The sequence below is a fragment of the Pelobates fuscus genome, chromosome 3 (assembly GCF_036172605.1).
Source record: "Pelobates fuscus isolate aPelFus1 chromosome 3, aPelFus1.pri, whole genome shotgun sequence".
In the NCBI taxonomy this organism is placed as follows: Eukaryota; Metazoa; Chordata; class Amphibia; order Anura; family Pelobatidae; genus Pelobates; species Pelobates fuscus.
Genome location: NC_086319.1, coordinates 402563181 through 402576420, shown reverse-complemented (window position 1 = coordinate 402576420; position 13240 = coordinate 402563181). Strand labels below are relative to the sequence as shown.

Genomic DNA, 13240 nt, shown 5'->3' with positions numbered 1-13240 from the left:
GTTCGCCTCTCGCCATACTAATTCATACCAGGAACTGGGGCCACGATTAGCTGAACGTTGCCTCTGATACGATGTAAAGCAGATCAAAGCGCAACCCTTGCCGTATCGTCAGCGTAAAGCGTGGCATAGCGCCACCTGTGCCGTATCATCAGCGTAAAGCCTACCATAGCGCCACCTGTGCCGTATCGTCAGCGCAAAGCGTGGCATAGCACCTCCTGTGCCGTATCGTCAGCGTAAAGCATGGCATAGCGCCACCTGTGCCGTATCATCAGCGTAAAGCCTACTATAGCGCCACCTGTGCCGTATCATCAGCGTAAAGCCTACTATAGCGCCACCTGTGCCATATCGTCAGCGTAAAGCGTAGCATAGCGCCACCTGTGCTGTATCGTCAGTGTAAAGCTTAGCATAGCGCCACCTATGCCATATCGTCAGCGTAAAGCGTGGCATAGCGCTACCTGTGCTGTATCGTCAGCGTAAAGCTTAGCATAGCGCCACTTGTGCCGTATCGTCAGCGTAAAGCTTAGCATAGCACCACCTGTGCCGTATTATCAGCGTAAAGCGTGACATAGCGCAACCAGTGCTGTATCATCAGCGTAAAGCGTGGCATAGCGCCACCTGTGCTGTATCGTCAGCGTAAAGCGTGGCATAGCGCCACCTGTGTTGTATCGTCAGCGTAAAGCGTGGCATAGCGCCACCTGTGCTGTATCGTCAGCGTAAAGCGTGACATAGCGCCACCTGTGCTGTATCATCAGCGTAAAGTGTGGCATAGCACCACCTGTGCTATATCTTCAGCGTAAAGCATGTCATAGTGCCGCCTGTGCCGTATCGTCAGCGTAAAGCATGTCATAGTGCCGCCTGTGCCGTATCGTCAGTGTAAAGCGTGGCATAGCGCTATCTGTGCTGTATCATTAGTGTCAAGTGTAGTATAGCACCACCTGTGCCGTATCATCAGCGTAAAACATAGCATAGCTCCACCTGTGCCGTATCATCAGCGTAAAGCGTGGCATAGCGCCACCTGTGCCGTATCGTTAATGTAAAGTGTAGTATAGCACCACCTGTGCTGTATCATCAACGTAAAGCGTAACGCCACCTGTGCCGTATCATCAGTGTAAAGCGTGGCATAGCGCCACCTGTGCCGTATCGTTAATGTAAAGTGTAGTATAGCACCACCTGTGCTGTATCGTCAGCGTAAAGCGCAGCATAGCTCCACATGTATAGTATCATCAGCGTAAACAGTAGCATAGCACCAGCTGTGCCGTATCTTCAACATAAAGCCTACCATAGCGAAAGCTGTGCCGTATCTTCAACATAAAGCCTACCATAGCGCCACCTGTGCCGTATCGTCAGTGTAAAGCGTAGCATAGCACCACCTGTGCTGTATTGTCTGCGCAAAGCGTGGCATAGCACCTCCTGTGCCATATCGTCAGCGTAAAGCGTGGCATAGCGCCACCTGTGCCGTATCATCAGCGTAAAGCCTACCATAGCGCCACCTGTGCCATATCGTCAGCGTAAAGCGTAGCATAGCGCCACCTGTGCTGTATCGTCAGTGTAAAGCTTAGCATAGCGCCACCTATGCCATATCGTCAGCGTAAAGCGTGGCATAGCGCTACCTGTGCTGTATCGTCAGCGTAAAGCTTAGCATAGCGCCACTTGTGCCGTATCGTCAGCGTAAAGCTTAGCATAGCACCACCTGTGCCGTATTATCAGCGTAAAGCGTGACATAGCGCAACCAGTGCTGTATCATCAGCGTAAAGCGTGGCATAGCGCCACCTGTGCTGTATCGTCAGCGTAAAGCGTGGCATAGCGCCACCTGTGTTGTATCGTCAGCGTAAAGCGTGGCATAGCGCCACCTGTGCTGTATCGTCAGCGTAAAGCGTGACATAGCGCCACCTGTGCTGTATCATCAGCGTAAAGTGTGGCATAGCACCACCTGTGCTGTATCTTCAGCGTAAAGCATGTCATAGTGCCGCCTGTGCCGTATCGTCAGCGTAAAGCGTGTCATAGTGCCGCCTGTGCCGTATCGTCAGTGTAAAGCGTGGCATAGCGCTATCTGTGCTGTATCATTAGTGTAAAGTGTAGTATAGCACCACCTGTGCCGTATCATCAGCGTAAAACATAGCATAGCTCCACCTGTGCCGTATCATCAGCGTAAAGCGTGGCATAGCACCACCTGTGCCGTATCGTTAATGTAAAGTGTAGTATAGCACCACCTGTGCTGTATCATCAACGTAAAGCGTAACGCCACCTGTGCCGTATCATCAGTGTAAAGCGTGGCATAGCGCCACCTGTGCCGTATCGTTAATGTAAAGTGTAGTATAACACCACCTGTGCTGTATCGTCAGCGTAAAGCGCAGCATAGCTCCACATGTATAGTATCATCAGCGTAAACAGTAGCATAGCACCAGCTGTGCCGTATCTTCAACATAAAGCCTACCATAGCGAAAGCTGTGCCGTATCTTCAACATAAAGCCTACCATAGCGCCACCTGTGCCGTATCGTCAGTGTAAAGCGTAGCATAGCACCACCTGTGCTGTATTGTCATTGGAGGCAGGAGAAACTGAGACTTGCTGCTAAACAGTCAATAAACCATTTTGCAGTGATGTTGGACCGGCACCTGCAGTATCCAGGCACCTAACCACTACCACGGTAAAAACTTTGAATTCTAATGCTACTAGCCAGGCATTAAAAGTTACTCACCACCGCATGTCATAGTATACCCTGCAGGGGTGGGTGCGTTTCTATATGCCAGGTCTAAGTTTTGATTTGCTAATGGCAAGCGCAAAGTTTCAGCCCTGACCACCGCAATCAATTGAAGTGGTTATAGTGTCTACAGTGTTCTTTTGGGATTATTCAGTAAACTGTTAATAATGGAGAACCGGCTGGGGAAATGGACATTTACGGGCCATTTTTTCAACTAAGATTACTAAAGAGCTGATAAGGAGTTTATCTGTCCCTCCAGTAGCAATAATACATTCCAAATAACACAACATACATCAGCAAACGCCCCTGCCTTCCCATGATAATGACATTATTCAATGTTGACTGCTGAGCTGACATTTATTGCTATTTTTTTTTCCTTAGTGAGTTTCTTTCTAGCAGTGACAGTCCCACTTTCTTTCATTTCCAGATCTGCTTTCTCTCACTGTAAGAGTTAATGGTCTCTGACACTTTAAAGGTTAATGGTCCTTGGCACTCTAAGGGTTAATGACATCTGGTACCGTAAAGGTTCATTGGTCCTTGGCACTGTAAGGGTTAATGACATCTGGCATTGTAAAGGTTAATGGTCCTTGGGACTGTAAGGGTTAATGGTCTTTGGCACTGGAAGGATTAATGGTGCCTGGGACTGTAAGGGTTAATGGCCATTGGCACTGTAAGGGTAAGTGGTCTCTGGCACTGTAAGAGTTAATAGTCTCTGGCTCTGTAAGGGTTAATGGTGCCTGGCACTGTAAGGGTTAATAGTCTCTAGCACTGTAAGGGTTAATGGTCTCTGGCTCTGTAAGGGTTAATGAGGGTTAATGGTCCTTGGCACTGTAAGGGTTAATGAAATCTGGCACTGTAAGGGTTAATGAAATCTGGCACTGTAAAGGTTAATGGTACTTGGCACGGTAAGGGTTAATGGCCATTGGCACTGTAAGGGTTAGTGGTCTCTGGCACTGTAAGGGTTAATGGTCTCTGGCTCTATAAGGGTTAATGGTCTCTGGCTCTATAAGGGTTAATAGTCTCTAGCACTGTAAGGGTTAATGGTTTCTAGCACCGTAAGGGTTAATGGTCCCTGACACTGTGAGGGTTAATGGTCCTTAGCACTGTAAGGGTTAATGTGTCTAGCACTGTAAGGGTTAATGGGTGTTAATGGTGCCTGGCAGTGTAAGGGTTAATGGGGTTTAATGGTGCCTGGCACTGTAAGGGTTAATGGGGTTAATGGTGTCTGGCAGTGTAAGGGTTAATGGTCTCTGGCAGTGTAAGGGTCAATGGGTTTAATGGTGTCTGGCAGTGTAGGGGTTAATGGGGGTTAATGGTGTCTGGCAGTGTAAGGGTTAATGGGGGTTAATGGTGCCTGGCACTGTAAGGGTTAATGAGGGGTTAATTGTGTCTGGAACTGTAAGGGTTAATGGGGGTTAATGGTGTCTGGCAGTGTAAGGGTTAATGGGGGTTAATGGTGCCTGGCAGTGTAAGGGTTAATAAGCGGTTAATGGTGCCTGGCACTGTAAGGGTTAATGAGGGTTAATGGTGTCTGGCAGTGTAAGGGTTAATTAGGGTTAATGGTCTCTGGCAGTGTAAGGGTTAATGAGGGTTAATGGTGTCTGGCAGTGTAAGGGTTAATGGTCTCTGGCAGTGTAAGGGTTAATGGGGTTAATGGTGTCTGGCAGTGTAAGGGTTAATGGGGGTTAATGGTGTCTGGAACTGTAAGGGTTAATGGGAGTTAATGGTGTCTGGCAGTGTAAGGGTTAATGGGGGTTAATGGTGTCTGGTACTGTAAGGGTTAATGGGGGTTAATGGTGCCTGGTACTGTAAGGGTTAATGGGGGTTAATGGTGTCTGGTACTGTAAGGGTTAATGGTGTCTGGCAGTGTAAGGGTTAATGGGGGTTAATGGTGTCTGGTACTGTAAGGGTTAATGGGGGTTAATGGTGCCTGGTACTGTAAGGGTTAATGGGGGTTAATGGTGTCTGGTACTGTAAGGGTTAATGAGGGTTAATGGTGTCTGGCAGTGTAAGGGTTAATGGGAGTTAATGGTGTCTGGCAGTGTAAGGGTTAATGGGGGTTAATGGTGTCTGGCAGTGTAAGGGTTAATGAGAGTTAATGGTCTCTGGCAGTGTAAGGGTTAATGAGGGTTAATGGTGTCTGGCAGTGTAAGGGTTAATGAGGGGTTAATGGTGTCTGGCAGTGTAAGGGTTAATGGGGGGTTAATGGTGTCTGGCAGTGTAAGGGTTAATGAGGGTTAATGGTGTCTGGCAGTGTAAGGGTTAATGGTGTCTGGCAGTGTAAGGGTTAATGAGGGGTTAATGGTGTCTGGCAGTGTAAGGGTTAATGAGGGTTAATGGTGTCTGGCACTGTAACGGTTAATCCAGGTAGGGGACTGTGAGGAAAGAGGCAGTGGCGGTGGGCGTGGCAAAGAGAAGCAGCGGTTGGCAATAGTAACAGGCGCGCAGTGATGATGTAATAGCTGTACGGGCCATAGACATAGTCTATGTCTTTTGTACGGGCTGCGCATGCTCACTCTGTTCCCTGAGGCCGAACACGGCGTGACGTTTATTAGGTAAGACCGAGGCGTTCGGTGATGACGTACTAATGGATGACGCTGCGCATGCGCAGTGCTGACTTGCAGCCGGTGTGTGTGCATGGTGTCCGAGAAGAGGCCCAGTGACATGCAGGAGGAGTGAGTCTGAGCCAGCGAACTGCAACTCCCATCATTCACAGACACGGACGCCAGAGGGAGCCAGTCAGGGAGATAGTGGGTAATATTGGGGTACAGAGGGAGCCAGTCAGGGAGATAGTGGGTAATATTGGGGTACAGAGAGAGCCAGTCAGGGCAATATAGTGGGTAATATTGGGGTACAGAGGGAGCCAGTCGGGGAGATAGTGGGTAATATTGGGGTACAGAGGGAGCCAGTCAGGGAGATAGTGGGTAATATTGGGGTACAGAGGGAGCCAGTCAGGGAGATAGTGGGTAATATTGGGGTACAGAGAGAGCCAGTCAGGGCAATATAGTGGGTAATATTGGGGTACAGAGGGAGCCAGTCGGGGAGATAGTGGGTAATATTGGGGTACAGAGGGAGCCAGTCAGGGAGATAGTGGGTAATATTGGGGTACAGAGGGAGCCAGTCAGGGAGATAGTGGGTAATATTGGGGTACAGAGGGAGCCAGTCGGGGAGATAGTGGGTAATATTGGGGTACAGAGGGAGCCAGTCAGGGAGATAGTGGGTAATATTGGGGTACAGAGGGAGCCAGTCGGGGAGATAGTGGGTAATATTGGGGTACAGAGGGGGCCAGTCAGGGAGATAGTGGGTAATATTGGGGTACAGAGGGAGCCAGTCGGGGAGATAGTGGGTAATATTGGGGTACAGAGGGAGCCAGTCGGGGAGATAGTGGGTAATATTGGGGTACAGAGGGAGCCAGTCGGGGAGATAGTGGGTAATATTGGGGTACAGAGGGAGCCAGTCGGGGAGATAGTGGGTAATATTGGGGTACAGAGGGAGCCAGTCGGGGAGATAGTGGGTAATATTGGGGTACAGAGGGAGCCAGTCGGGGAGATAGTGGGTAATATTGGGGTACAGAGGGAGCCAGTCGGGGAGATAGTGGGTAATATTGGGGTACAGAGGGAGCCAGTCGGGGAGATAGTGGGTAATATTGGGGTACAGAGGGGGCCAGTCAGGGAGATAGTGGGTAATATTGGGGTACAGAGGAGGGCAGCTAGTTATGGAGATAGTGGGTAATATTAATATATAGAAGTCCTGGTAAGTCAGGTCATGTTGGGTACAGAGGAGTTGTTGATCAGTGGGCAGTAACATTTGGGTACAGAGAGGGAGCAGGGGGGTAATATTAAGATATAGAGGTGCTGGTAATATATAGGTGCTGCTGACCAGGGATGTAATGAGGCTATATTAAAATATAAAGGTGCTGTAAGTTGGGTAATATTTGGGTACAGAGGAGGTGTAGATAAAGGGGTGCTTGCCAAGGAGGGCAGTGGGGTTATTTGAGGGTAGAGAATAAATGGATTAAACCCCAAAGTTGTTTGTAGAAGGTAGATCACACCTTCCATATTCAGAAGCTGTAGACAATAAATGCCCCAAATAACCACATGTGACAAACTTATTAAATTGTACTATTTCTCTTTATTTTGAGTTGTGCAGACAGGAAATGGGATTATCCAGCAATTCCATCGATGTCACAAACTCAGAGGATGATTCCACATCCCCTTCTAAAAACAAGGTATAGTACTGTGTGTACTATGACGTGCATCGCCTTATACAGGGAGTGAGCATCTCTGTACCATTTAACTGATGAGCCGTACATCACAGGTTCCATAACATAAATATGAAGATATTTTGGGTCACACAGGCATCCTGAAAATGATTTTTAATTTTTCTCCTTTTAAGTACTGATACAACTTTGTGTGTCCCTTGTAAACTTCACCTTATTACTAATTTTCATTTAGTGAGCCTATGTCAGTAAGGCCTTTTAGTAAATTTGACATATGCAAGGTTGCATGTTAAGAGTAAAAATGTGTCTAGTTTTACTTGTATTTATACAGAAAAGCTTATACAAGTAATATTGATGAAATGGTTTTCTGAAAGAAAGATGATGGCTTTCTGTAATGGCAAATAATGCAATAATAATGTAATAATGCAGGTTTTTCTTGTGCAGGAGATAATCGTTGCCCCTGGGGAGCACCCACTGCAATATAAGTACACATTCTGGTACTCTCGTAGAACACCATCCCGGCCAGCAAGTACCCACAACTATGAGCAGAATATCCGACAGTTCGGCACCGTAGCATCAGTAAGTGTCTCTTATTAAACAATAGTACTTGTCTCCACCCTAAAATACTATTACACTTACACATAGATCAGTTACTAGAATTGCCTGCCACCTTCTCATTCTCACTATGGCATATAAACCGCAAGAATACAAGGCTCACTCTCACCCACTATAAAAATGTATATACAGCACAGACGGGTACACTGCCAACCTCTCATTCTCAAATCTAGCCACATGGTTCTTGTTAAAGGAAAATTCCAGGCACCATAATAACTTAATTGCGGAGTGGTCGTTTAAGTGTAATAGCCATTTATTGGTGTTGCACCATCTAAGAGCTTGTCACTGAAATACATTACGATATGTAAAGACTGCAACGGTGCCAGGCCATGTACATTATCTCTTGTCTTCATGTACACACAGGTGGAACAGTTCTGGAGAATATACAGCCATATAGTACGTCCAGGAGACCTTACAGGATACAGTGATTTTCATCTCTTCAAAGATGGCATCAAACCCATGTGGGAAGTGAGTGTTATATGTGACATGGCCCATTAAGGACTACCTATTCACTGTGAGTGATATAATTTGTGTATGGACTGGTAAGCAGTGACTGTGAGTGATATTGTGTGTATGGACTGGTAAGTAGTGTATGGACTGTCTGTGAGTGAGTAATATAGTGTGTGTGTGTGTGTGTATAGACTGATAAGCAGTGTCTGCGTACAGTAAGTGATGTGTGTGTGGACTGGTAAGCAGTGTCTGTGCACAATGAGCAATATAGTGTGTGTGGGGACTGGTAAGCAGTGTCTGTGAACAATGAGCAATATAATGTGTGTGTGGATTGGTAAGCAGTGTCTGTGCACAGTGAGCGATATAATGTGTGTATGGACTGTTAAGCAGTGTCTGTGCAGTGAGTGATGATAATGTGTGTATGGACTGGTAAGCAGTGTCTGTGCATTGAGTGATAATGTGTGTATGGATTGGTAAGCCGTGTCTGTGCACAGTGAGCGATCTAATGGGTGTATGGATTGGTAAGCAGTGTCTGTACACAGTGAGCGATAAAATGTGTGTATGGACTGTCTGTGAGTGAGTAATGTAATGTGTGTGTGTGTATAGACTTATAAGCAGTGTTTGTTTACAGTATTTTGATGTGTGTATGGACTAGTAAGCAGTGTCTGTGCACAGTGAGTAATATAATGTGTGTATGGACTAGTAAGCAGTGTCTATGCACAGTGAGGGATCTAATGTGTGTAAGGACTGGTAAGCAGTGTCTGTGAGTGATATTGTGTGTAAGGACTGGTAAGCAGTGTCTGTGAGTGATATTGTGTGTATGGACTGGTAAGCAGTGTCTGCGCCGTGAGTGATATAATGTGTGCACAATGAGCAATATAATTTGTGTGTATGGACTGGTAAGCAGTGTCTGTGCACAGTGAGAGATATGTGTGTATGGACTGGTAAGCAGTGTCTGTGCACAATGAGCAATATAGTGTGTGTCTGTGCACAATGAGCAATATAATGTGTGTGGACTGGTAAGCAGTGTCTGTGCACAATGAGCAATATAGTGTGTGTGTATGGACTGGTAAGCAGTGTCTGTGAACAATGAGCAATATAGTGTGTGTGGGGACTGGTAAGCAGTGTCTGTGAACAATGAGCAATATAATGTGTGTGTGGATTGGTAAGCAGTGTCTGTGCACAGTGAGCGATATAATGTGTGTATGGACTGTTAAGCAGTGTCTGTGCAGTGAGTGATGATAATGTGTGTATGGACTGGTAAGCAGTGTCTGTGCATTGAGTGATAATGTGTGTATGGATTGGTAAGCCGTGTCTGTGCACAGTGAGCGATCTAATGGGTGTATGGACTGGTAAGCAGTGTCTGTGCACAGTGAGCGATATAATGTGTGTATGGATTGGTAAGCAGTGTCTGTGCACAGTGAGCGATATGTGTGTATGGACTGTTAAGCAGTGTCTGTGCAGTGAGTGATGATAATGTGTGTATGGACTGGTAAGCAGTGTCTGTGCATTGAGTGATAATGTGTGTATGGATTGGTAAGCCGTGTCTGTGCACAGTGAGCGATCTAATGGGTGTATGGATTGGTAAGCAGTGTCTGTACACAGTGAGCGATAAAATGTGTATGGACTGTCTGTGAGTGAGTAATGTAATGTGTGTGTGTATAGACTTATAAGCAGTGTTTGTTTACAGTAAGTGATGTGTGTATGGACTAGTAAGCAGTGTCTGTGCACAGTGAGTAATATAATGTGTGTATGGACTAGTAAGCAGTGTCTATGCACAGTGAGTGATCTAATGTGTGTAAGGACTGGTAAGCAGTGTCTGTGAGTGATATTGTGTGTATGGACTGGTAAGCAGTGTCTGCGCCGTGAGTGATCTAATGTGTGCACAATAAGCAATATAATTTGTGTGTATTGACTGGTAAGCAGTGTCTGTGCACAGTGAGAGATATGTGTGTATGGACTGGTAAGCAGTGTCTGTGCACAATGAGCAATATAATGTGTGTGTGTGTGTGTGTGTGGACTGGTAAGCAGTGTCTGTGCACAATGAGCAATATTGTGTGTATGGACTGGTAAGCAGTGTCTGTGAACAATGAGCAATATAATGTGTGTGTGTGTGTGTGTGTGTATGGACTGGTAAGCAGTGTCTGTGCACAATGAGCAATATAATGTTTGTGTGTGTATGGACTGGTAAGCAGTGTCTGTGCACAATGAGCAATATAATGTTTGTGTGTGTATGGACTGGTAAGCAGTGTCTGTGCACAATGAGCAATATAATGTGTGTGTATGGACTGGTAAGCAGTGTTTGTGCACATTGAGCAATATAATGTGTGTATGGACTGTCTGTTAGTGAGTAATATTGTGTGTGTGTGTGTGTGTGTAGACTGATAAGCAGTGTCTGTGCACAGTGAGTAATATAATGTGTGTATGGACTGGTGAGCGATATAATGTGTGTATGGACTGGTAAGCAGTGTCTGTGCAGAGTGAGCGATATAATGTGTGTATGGACTGGTAAGCAGTGTCTGTGCAGAGTGAGCGATATAATGTGTGTATGGACTGGTAAGCACGGTCTGTGCACAGTGAGCGATATAATGTGTGTATGGACTGGTAAGCACGGTCTGTGCACAGTGAGCAATATAATGTGTGTATGGACTGGTAAGCAGTGTCTGTGCAGCGTGAGCAATATAATGTGTGTATGGACTGGTAAGCAGTGTCTGTGCACAGTGATTTAATTAATCTGCCGTGATAGAAAAGAAAGGCTGTCCTGATTATTTGCATCTTCATCATGTTACTTTATTTAATTTTTGTTCTAAGGATGAAGCTAATAAAAATGGTGGAAAGTGGATTATTCGCCTCCGGAAGGGCCTGGCGTCTCGATTCTGGGAGAATATTATCCTGGCCATGCTAGGGGAGCAGTTTATGGTGGGAGAGGAGATCTGTGGGGTGGTGGTCTCTATTCGTTTCCAGGTGGGTTCTTCTCAATCATGTTCACTAATTTGGAGGGTGTCATATACATATATATTGCACTTCTTTACCAGTTTGCATGTCGGTGGTTTTTGTTGGTTATTTTTATGTGTTTTTTGCAATCCTCCTGGCTAGAAGTGGCCTATACCAACCTCATACATGGTTGATATTTTCTACTGCAACCTTTGTTTTCCCAATATCTAACATGTTTAATGTCCAGGATCTTTATTCACTTTGCTGATCTCCCCGTTTGTCAGTACTTATAATGCTGGCCTTTTGCTGTGTTATTTTATAATCTCTCCTCTCTGATGTGTAATCTTTGTTGGAAACACTATTTTAGCTTTGCTTCCAAGGGAAATGTTTGCATAGTCTCTCAATCTGAGATCTTTCATTTCTGTTTGTATTACTCCTTGACACAGTCTCCCTGCTCTCTCAGTAAATCACATTGTTCCTTGGCATTACCTGTATTTTGGTTTTCATTCCCCGCAATCCATCCTGTGCTAGTCATAGTTTATTGATAATTCTCTTTGTATATATCTCTGCACAACACTACTCTCTCACATAGGCTTATGTTCTCCCTGCATGTCCAACATACCGACTTGGTTTATATGTGTATCCTAGTGATTAAGATGTTAGTGGGTGAGAGACACCAAGCTTTCACACAGTCTATTTTCTGGAGGAGAGTGAGCGTTTAAAGGGACACTGTAGTCACCAGAAGAACTACAGCTTAAACTAACACTATAGGGTCAGGAACAAAAACATGTATTTCTGACCCTATAGTGTTTAACCCACCATTATGGTGGCTTGCACCCCTATAAAAACTTTAAAACTTCCCTTATTTCAATTGCCGCGCTGGATCCGTAGGGGAAGCATTGGATTGGCCAAAATCGGCATGGGGGTGGGTCCAAATGCCATTTTGACCAATTGAATCAATGCATCTCTACGAGGAAAATTCAGCATCTCCATGCAGAGCTTGGGGACGCTGAACGTTATTGCTGCTTTTTCAGCAGCGCTGACCCAGGAAGCACCTCCAGTGGCCATCTAAGGAGTCGCCTCTTTGAGGTGTCCGTAGAGGCAATGTAAACACTGCTTTTTCTCTGAAAAGGTAGTTGTTCTGGTGACTATAGTGTCCCTTTAATGAAGTTGATATGGTGAGTATAGTATGTCCCTGCAGGCATTTTAATGTAAACGTTTCGTTTTTCTATGTGCAGTTTGTTACTGGTGTTCTCTGTGTCCGTCTGCCATACTCACACCTTATCTCCCCGCAGGAGGATCTCCTTTCTATCTGGAACAAGACGGCCAATGACCAGCTGAGCACAGTGCGAATCCGGGACACGTTAAGGAGAGTTTTAAATCTACCTCCCAATACAATCATGGAATACAAAACTCACACGGACAGTCTCAAGTAAGCCCTATACAATAGCCTTGTTTTCGTAGATCAGCCAGTGAGCTGGTTCATTTGGTTAAAGTGGCAAAAATAGTGTCAAATGTTTTCAAATCTAATTGTCAGCAAGGAAAACTGGAAAAGCTACCCAGCGCAAGTACTGAAGGTTTGTTGTGATGTGGTAATCGTTACTCTTTCAGTGTTTCCGTATCTTATTTATTTATTCACAGTTTAAGGTTATCCATGCCGCAGTTTATTATACTGCGAGTCATGTGGAATTACAAAATCACATTTACAGACATTTCTGTTACATAACCCCCCCTCTCCCCCCATGTAACTGGCCTGTTCTAAACTCAATATGTCTGGAGACTTCATTTTATCGCTCACATTTCTCCATCTCGCTTGGAATTTCATATATATATTTTTTTTTTCTGTTCTTCCAGGGACAACTCAAGTTTTCGAAATACAAAAATTACCGTATAGCACCCAGGGCATGTTTTCTCAATTACCTCTTAAACGGCCGTGCAGGCATGAATGTATCCATGGCCTGGGACAATACGTGGTTTAAAACCTTTTCGATCCTGAAAGAATCATGAATCTGTTCTACAAACGAATACTTGGTCTCAGGGCAGCCATTACTATATGCAAATGAGAACTCATTGAAAGCCACATCACCCCAACTTGCCGTCCATCTTACTGCAGAGGTTTCTGGAAATACCCGTAACGCAGCAATGGTAGTAAAATGCCACGGGTGGGGTGGGCGTAGATCCAGTGCGTGGCAACTCAGTGTGCCTTTATAGGGGTTGAGGGGGAAGGAAAGCAAAATTAAATGACACAGAATGACGTCTCTTTTATTAAATTATTAATAAGATTAATAAATGGCATTTGTACCTAGAGTTATTTTGTTTTGA

At 45.3% G+C, this 13240-nt stretch overlaps 1 protein-coding gene across 2 annotated transcripts; it reads left to right on the top strand.

The window, feature by feature from the left end:
• The first annotated feature begins 5267 nt into the window (after positions 1–5267).
• LOC134603600 (eukaryotic translation initiation factor 4E type 2-like) lies at positions 5268–13225 on the top strand. Of its 2 annotated transcripts, none has more exons than XM_063449724.1 (7): positions 5268–5375; positions 6850–6928; positions 7364–7498; positions 7898–8002; positions 10796–10948; positions 12214–12350; positions 12773–13225. In XM_063449724.1, the coding sequence occupies exons 1-7, from the start codon at positions 5338–5340 to the stop codon at positions 12810–12812; spliced, it is 687 nt and encodes a 228-aa protein (XP_063305794.1). In that variant the 5' UTR covers positions 5268–5337; the 3' UTR covers positions 12813–13225. The 2 variants fall into 2 exon arrangements, with proteins under 2 accessions (XP_063305794.1, XP_063305795.1); XM_063449725.1 differs by having other exon boundaries at positions 5286–5375; positions 6842–6928.
• Positions 13226–13240: the final 15 nt, after the last annotated feature.

Excerpts from the sequence above, each read along its gene's own strand:
- LOC134603600 (XM_063449724.1), top strand. The coding sequence starts at position 5,338 with ATGGTGTCCGAGAAGAGGCCCAGTGACATGCAGGAGGA. Across the intron at positions 8,003-10,795 it reads GCATCAAACCCATGTGGGAA|GATGAAGCTAATAAAAATGG; the intron begins GTGAGTGTTATA and ends TTTTGTTCTAAG. Across the intron at positions 12,351-12,772 it reads ACTCACACGGACAGTCTCAA|GGACAACTCAAGTTTTCGAA; the intron begins GTAAGCCCTATA and ends CTGTTCTTCCAG.